Source organism: Malus domestica, chromosome 02 (assembly GCF_042453785.1).
Source record: "Malus domestica chromosome 02, GDT2T_hap1".
Lineage (NCBI taxonomy): Eukaryota > Viridiplantae > Streptophyta > Magnoliopsida > Rosales > Rosaceae > Malus > Malus domestica.
The window spans coordinates 15,095,214-15,102,648 of NC_091662.1; the positions used below are offsets into that span (position 1 = coordinate 15,095,214).

A 7,435-nucleotide genomic window follows, 5' to 3' on the forward strand; every position below is an offset into this window, starting at 1 on the left:
GATGCTCCTTTAGAAGCAGCTTAACTTGTAATGTTGTATCTTGATCCCCTCGTGTACTGTTCTTCTAGGTAAAGAAATGCTCTCCTTACTATTAAAAAAATAAAAAATTGATTCCCACCAGCCACCATCGATCAATCAAAAAATGAAAAAATTTCACTTTCAACCATCTCTCTGACTCTTAGATAGACTTACATAAAACGAACCCAACAAGGTAATGACGTCTCAATCACATCTCGTCACGTATCTTAATTACATGCAATATAATTGACTTGAAACAATATCATATTGTAATCTCTATTTCATAAAAGCTTACATGCACATCATCACAATGGTGCTTCGATCCAATGACAGTATGCCTCGCACGCTCAGTCAAATTAGTTTTTAAATCCGTTGTTATTTATCATGTAGCGCGGTCGGGATGACCAGGGCGGTTTCTCTGCAGAACTAAAAAATATATATAAATCTCCGCAGGCCGGCAGCTGAAAAACCAAAACAATTTGCCAACACCACCGCCAGTAGTCAGTCCACTGTATCAGTATACACCCCAAGCCATCATCCATGGCCTCGATTTTCGTTCCACAACCTCCGCTCCTCCCTCTCTCCACGCCTTCGGCTTCTGCTCCGGCCGATCGGACGCCGTGCTTGCCGCTGGTAACCCGTCCCGGTCAGAGGCTCTTCCTGGTATCCGTCGCCACTTTGGGGGTTCGGAGGTCCTTCAATGTCGCCGCCTCCGCCACCTTCATGCCTAATTCCGTACCGGTATCTTCTTCGTTCCCGTTATGCAATTCGAATTTTCATCTGATTAATTTGTTCAGAATTTGTAATATATTAGGGTGATTGATTCCTTTGTAGTTATGAACAAAAGGATGAAGTTTTTGGAAATGTGAATGCTGTCAAGCTTGCGTACTTGTTCATCTAATTAATTTGATCAGAATTTGTTTACTGCATTGGGATGTCTGATTAGAACTGGATAATTTGTGATCGGAATTGCCGCTCTTTTGCTTGATATTGTTGTGCAGGAGAAAAATGGAGTTCTTACTGTTGGCGATTTTATGACGAGAAGAGAGGATTTGCACGTGGTGAAGCCTACAACGACTGTCGATGAAGGTATTTGTTGTATTTGTATGAGATGACGGTTCGTCGCGTGTAATACTTGTTTTTATAGGTTTTTCATTTTTTCTGATGGATCAGCTTTGTGCCTACAGCTATAGAGCTTCTTGTGGATAACAGAATCACTGGTTTTCCGGTGATCGACGATGACTGGACACTGGTAGGTGCTCACTTATATATCATTGAGCTTCTTTGTCAGATTTATAAATGATTGTCTGATTAAACTAACTTCAAGTTTCCATGTATTTATTTAAATTCCAGAACCAGACTTACCAATGATTTCCAATTTACGACGTTTGAAATTCACGTGGCCAAATCTTGTCTTACTTAATGTACATTCTGTCATTTCTGTTTCTTGATTTCCGTTTATTTGGTTGAGCAAAACAAGCATTACCCAATTGATCTGATGTGAGCTTAGTGTAGTGACATTGTGCAACTGATGTATAATGGTACTCCGTTGATGCAGGTCGGTCTTGTCTCGGATTATGACTTGTTAGCACTGGACACTATTTCAGGTAACTATATATGTTCGTTGATCTTCATTTTTGTTTCTTTATGGAATTATGCTGTGTAATTCATTTTTTTTCTGAAAGATTTCACGGCCTTCTTTTCTCTCAATTTCACCTTCATTTGATTCATTTTCGTACTTGATAGTGGTAGGCCACCCTTGAAAAAGGGTAATCTCAATCTTGTGAACTAAGTTTGTTTGACAAATTTATTTGCTTAGCAGAGAAGTTTTGTTTTGGCTGGTACGCATGTAAGTATAGATTAGCTTTTTGAGGAAATTGAAGTATACGTTATTTCTTTGTTTTTCAACATTGAAGCTAATTAAAACATGATGAGATTTTCTTACATAAAAGGGAGCAAAAGCAGAGATGAGGATGTTGAGGGGGATGAGTGGTATAAAGATACTGAGTGTAGAATAGAAAATGAAAATTCATGTGACGAGTCCCAACAAGTATGCGATTAGGATCCATGTAACCAAACTCAAAAGGTTGGGATTACGGCTAAGTTTAATTTACAGAAATGTAAATGCGAATCATGCTGTACTGGCTTTGGCAAGTAAAGAATTAATTTTAACTTTTGTTGAGGAAAAAAGGGGTTTTAAAAGGGGTGAATCAATATTGTGTGAATAAAAAATGGAATGTTGGGCATGAATCTTGTATTAGTACAAATCTCTTTGAAGAGGGTCAAATTGTTAAATTTACCTGTATAATTTGTATATCAAATTTACTCGAGATGCGGAGGTTTGTCTAATTTCTTTTACAACCTATTTGGAGCTTCATCAGAATAAGGAATTCTCTGCTTCAGTTCAGCTTCATCTGAGTTCGATATTAAGCATTACTATCTGGAACCGCCCTGCCCTTAGAATTCAATTTATTTGGTAGGGAAAGATTTGGATGTTCATACAGATACCAGTCCAGCCAAATTAGATTTGATTTGTCAAGGATTCAATTTAATTTTCTCTCACACTTTCTCTCATTCCAAAAGTAGCCCTGCATTCCCTCTTGTTTCTGCACTTTTTTCTTCATTCTCCACAGAGCTCTCTAGGTTCTTCAATAATCTATTGGTTTTCATTTTTCTCATTGAAATCGAATGAATTTTACTTGCATTATTGCGTCTACATGATGTCAAAGACGTAAGAATATATGGCTAGTTATGTTGGGGCGTTGTTTGATGAAAAAATTGAACAAAATTATTTGTTTTTGCTTAATATCTGTTGGTGTTTGGAAATTTAAATTAAAAGTTCCGGTCTGTGATACTGTTGTGTGCTACAACAGCTCTAGTGGGCAACTGTTATCTAGTTCAAGAGGTGTAATATTGGGACCATATTCATTTGTTTCCTCTGTTTTAAACAATAGTAAAATCAACTCAATTATTCAATTTAGTTTCAAACAGATGACATGAAGTGAAAATCAATTATACTCAAGTTTATTTGATTGACCTCAATTCAGTTGTAGATAGAATTGCTCACAAACGATGTCTTAGGTTGTGGATGAACTTCTTCTATGTCCAATGATCGAGTTGGTCATCTCTTACATAGTTGATAATACAAATCATTCGAATATTTCACCTGATAGGTAGTGGAAGAACTGACAACAGCATGTTTCCAGAAGTTGACAGCACTTGGAAAGTATGTGAGAATTTATATATCTTTTCCCGTTCTCAATATTTGTCTTATAATTTTATATGAATTTTAGTAGAATTAACATATGATCTTGGTAATGGGAATGAATTTGAGAGGAGGGGTTTAATAGTTTCTCAAACTTGTATATCCCCATAGTGGCAATTGATATATCAAAAGGCATGGTGCTTTTTGCTCTAGAATTTCAAATTGGCGCATTGTGAAGCATATTTGAAGTCTAACCAGTAGTTTTCCTTTTTCTGCAACAATAATTTGTCTTACAAAAATGCTTATATAACTGCGTTGTGGTTGCAGACTTTTAACGAGGTACAGAAATTGCTCAGTAAAACCAATGGTCAGGTGGTGGGTGATGTTATGACACCAGCCCCAGTTGTCGTTAGTGAAACCACTAATCTTGAGGGTGTTGCTAGGTATGCTTTTCCTGCTCCACTTTTTCGCATTATCGGTCTCTACCCGGAAACAATTAACTTCTGCTATATGATGGCAGAATGTTGCTCGAGACAAAATATCGAAGACTTCCAGTTGTAAATGAAAGCGGCAAGCTGGTAAGAGATGCATTCTTTTTCTCCGTCTTCGTAATGATCTTTCAACAGTATCTCTGATATGCCATTGTTTGTTATCCGAAGATTGGAATTATTACAAGAGGAAACATCATAAGAGCTGCCCTTCAAATGAAACATGCTAGTGAATCGAAAACATAGCACGCAGACACATTCGGATCAATATCATTTCCAGATGTTTATGGTGGAATCACAGAAGACGTCGGAGGAATTGGTCTGCTTTTTAGGTTCAATTTCGACAAAGGATTTGTATAAATCAGCAATGAAATTGAAATAATAATAAATAACACGGGATCAGAAAGAAAATAACGATGCGTACGTATTAGTATAGGAGGAATGTGCTGAAGTTGTTAAGATTTCCTAGCCGTTAGGGTTAGGTTTCCTAGTTTGTAGGATTGTTTTCAGTAGTTGTTAATAATCCCTATTCTTTAGGGACAAGTTGTTTAGTTTGCTTCTGATTTTAGTCATGTACCACGTTATTTGGTTTTTTAAAACGTGGGCTGCTTATTTCTAGCTTTTAGCTTTTCTTGTAAGGCTATTTAACACCGTTGTTGCTCTTTCAATTGAATAATAGATATTCTCCCAACTATTGAGTGCACAAACACACATTTATTTACAAGTTTTCGTGAGTGTTCATCCTCTGGTTCCAACATTTGGTATCAGAGCCCCATCACGGGGCTTGATCGAAGCTAGTTTCATCGTTCAACAACACCATGACCACTGAAAGTAGCTTTGTGCAACCTGCAATTCCGTGGTTTGATAGAAACTATGATCACCAGAGCATGCTCATGGAGAATTTCTTGCACTCCAAAGAATATTGGAGCTTGGTGGAAACTGGGATTCCTATAGTAGCAGACGAGGAGGATCTCACTGATGCACAGAAGAAAACCATTGATGATCAAGGGCTGAAAGATTTGAAGGCTAAGAACTATTTGTTCCAGGTTATTGATTGATCAATTCTGGAGATGATACTGAAGAAAGATATTGCGAAGGACATCTGGGATTCCTTGAGGGAGAAGTACCAAGGTACAACACGACTCAAGTGTGCATAACTACAAGCTCTTCGAAAGAGTTTGAAGTTCTACACATGAAGGAAGGGGAATCAGTGAATGAGTACTTCATATGGACTCTCACCATAGCCAACAAGAAGATGATTCATGGGGAAAAGATGGGAGATGTGGTGGTCATAAAAAAGATTCTGAGATCAAGGACTCCTAAATATGACTATGTGGTGTTTTCTATTCAAGAGTCTAATGATCTTGACATCTTGTCCATCGATGAACTCCAAAGTAGCTTGTTAGTGCACGAGCAGAGAATGGGCAGGCACACGGTGGATGAACAAGCTTTGAAGGTGACTCATGAAATCCAGCTAGAGCTGGGAGAGGTGGACGCAACGATTTTAAAGAAAGAGGACGAAGGAGGGGTAGGAATATACCTGACAAGTTTACCCTTGAATGTTACAATTGCCATGAACTTGGGAATTTCCAATGGGAATGCCCTAAGAAAGGGAAGGATTCAAAAGGTTTCTACACAGAGACAAGTGAAGAAATGATGTTAATAGCTTATATGGATATCGAGGAAGCTGACAGAGAGGAATTATAGTTCATGGATTCGGGATGTAGCAACTATATGTGTGGCAAGAAGAAGATATTCACAGACCTTGATGAAACCTTCAGGAAATCTGTGAAGTTAGGAACAATTCAAGCTTGGTTGTGCTAAGGAAGAGAAATGTTCGTATGGAAGTCAATGGGATCATGCAGGTCATCATCGGGGTATTTTATGTGCCAGATTTAAAGAACAACTTACTTAGCATTAGGCAGCTGCAAGAGAAAGGTCTTGCTGTTTTTATAAAAGGTGGCAAGTGCAAGATTTATCATCCTTAGAGATGATTGATCTGGGAAACATCAATGGCAGCAAATAGAATGTTCATCTTGCTTGCTCGCACATAACCACAAGAACAGAAGTGTTTCAACACTATTGCCGAAGATTAACCCCAAATGTGGCATCGTAGATATGGACATTTGAGTTGGAGCGGCCTCAAAATTCTTCAACAAAAAAAATATGGTGAAGGGCTTACCAAAGTTCAAGGCTCACATGAAGGTTTGTGAAGAGTGTTTGGTAGTGAAGGAGCAGAGAGATCTATTCTCGAATGAGAGTACATGGAGGGCATCTCAGACTCTTCAACTTGTGCATGCTGACATATGTGGGCTCATTAATCCAATCTTCAACAGTAACAAAAAGTATCTCATTACCTTTATTGATGATTACAGTAGAAAGACATGGGTGTATTTCTTGGTTACCAAATCAGAAGCTTTTAGTATTTTCAAAAGCTTCAAGGCTAGGGTTGAAAAAGAAACAGGTTTAAGCATAAAGAGTCTGCATACAAATCATGGAGGTGAATTCACATCACTCGAGTTCATAAATTTTTGCAACATGCATAGAATTCAAAGGCAGTTGACCATTGCCTATACTTCCCAATAGAATGGCGTCACGGAGAGAAAAAATCGAACCATTATGAATATGGTTCGAAGCATGTTTTATGAGAAAAAAAATTCCAAGAGCTTTCTGGCCAGAAGCAGTCAATTGGACCATCCATGTACTCAACAGAAGTCCAACGCTAGCAATGAGAAACATGACATTAGAAGAAGCTTGGAGTGGTTCCAAACCATCAGTAGAACACTTCAGGGGTTTTGGGTGTCTATCATACGTACATGTTCCTGACAATAAGAGGATTGAACTTGATGACAAGAGTATGAAATGCATCATACTTGGAGCCAGCGAAAAATCCAAGGCTTATCGACTATTTGATCAAGTTTCTAATAAAATAGTGATAAGTCGAGATGTGATTTTTGAAGAAGATAAAGCTTGAGACTGGAGGGACAATCACAGAGAAGCAATCATGGCTGATCTTGATTGCGAAAATGATGAAGAAGAAGGTCCAAGAGATGATAACAACGTAAAGGAATCCGAGACTGATAAAGCAGTACTAGAAAGTGGTTTATTTGATCAAGATGACCAACCAAAAGACACTACCATTGAAGGACGAGTCAGAAGACAACTAGCTTGGATAAGAGACTATGTAAGCGGAAAGGGTCTCTCTGAGGAAGAAGACATGGCTCACTTAGCTTTGTTTGCTAATATTGACCACATCTCTTATGAGGAACCTATGAAAAGTGACAAGTGGAAGAAGGCTATGCAGTCAGAAATTGAGGCGATAGAAAGAAATAATACGTAGGAGTTGATAAAGATGCCATCAGGAGGAAAAGTGATTGGGGGTAAAATGGATCTACAAAACAAAGCTTAACGAGAAAGGTGAAGTGGACAAATACAAGGCTTGCTTGGTTGCAAAAGGGTATAGTCAACAATATGGAGTGGATTATGCCAAAGTGTTTGCACATGTAGCTCGCTTGGATACAGTTCGTGTCATATTATCACTTGTAGCTCAGAATAATTAGACGGTTTACTAAATGGATGTCAAGTTGGTGTTCCTCCATAGAGATTTGGATGAAGAAGTGCTTGTTGCACAACCTCCTGGTTATGAACAAAAAGGGCAGGAACACAAGGTATATAAGCTTAAAAAGGATTTATACGGTCTTAAACAAGCTCCTCGAGCTTGGTA

General features: G+C 38.2%; 1 protein-coding gene across 1 annotated transcript; it reads left to right on the forward strand.

Annotated features, from left to right (window-relative positions):
• Window positions 1-289: 289 nt before the first annotated feature.
• On the forward strand, window positions 290-4,402 carry LOC103403253 (CBS domain-containing protein CBSX1, chloroplastic-like). The gene is made up of 8 exons (XM_008342077.4): window positions 290-759; window positions 1,020-1,107; window positions 1,206-1,270; window positions 1,577-1,625; window positions 3,192-3,244; window positions 3,551-3,666; window positions 3,744-3,801; window positions 3,883-4,402. The coding sequence occupies exons 1-8, from the start codon at window positions 559-561 to the stop codon at window positions 3,955-3,957; spliced, it is 705 nt and encodes a 234-aa protein (XP_008340299.1). The 5' UTR covers window positions 290-558; the 3' UTR covers window positions 3,958-4,402.
• Window positions 4,403-7,435: the final 3,033 nt, after the last annotated feature.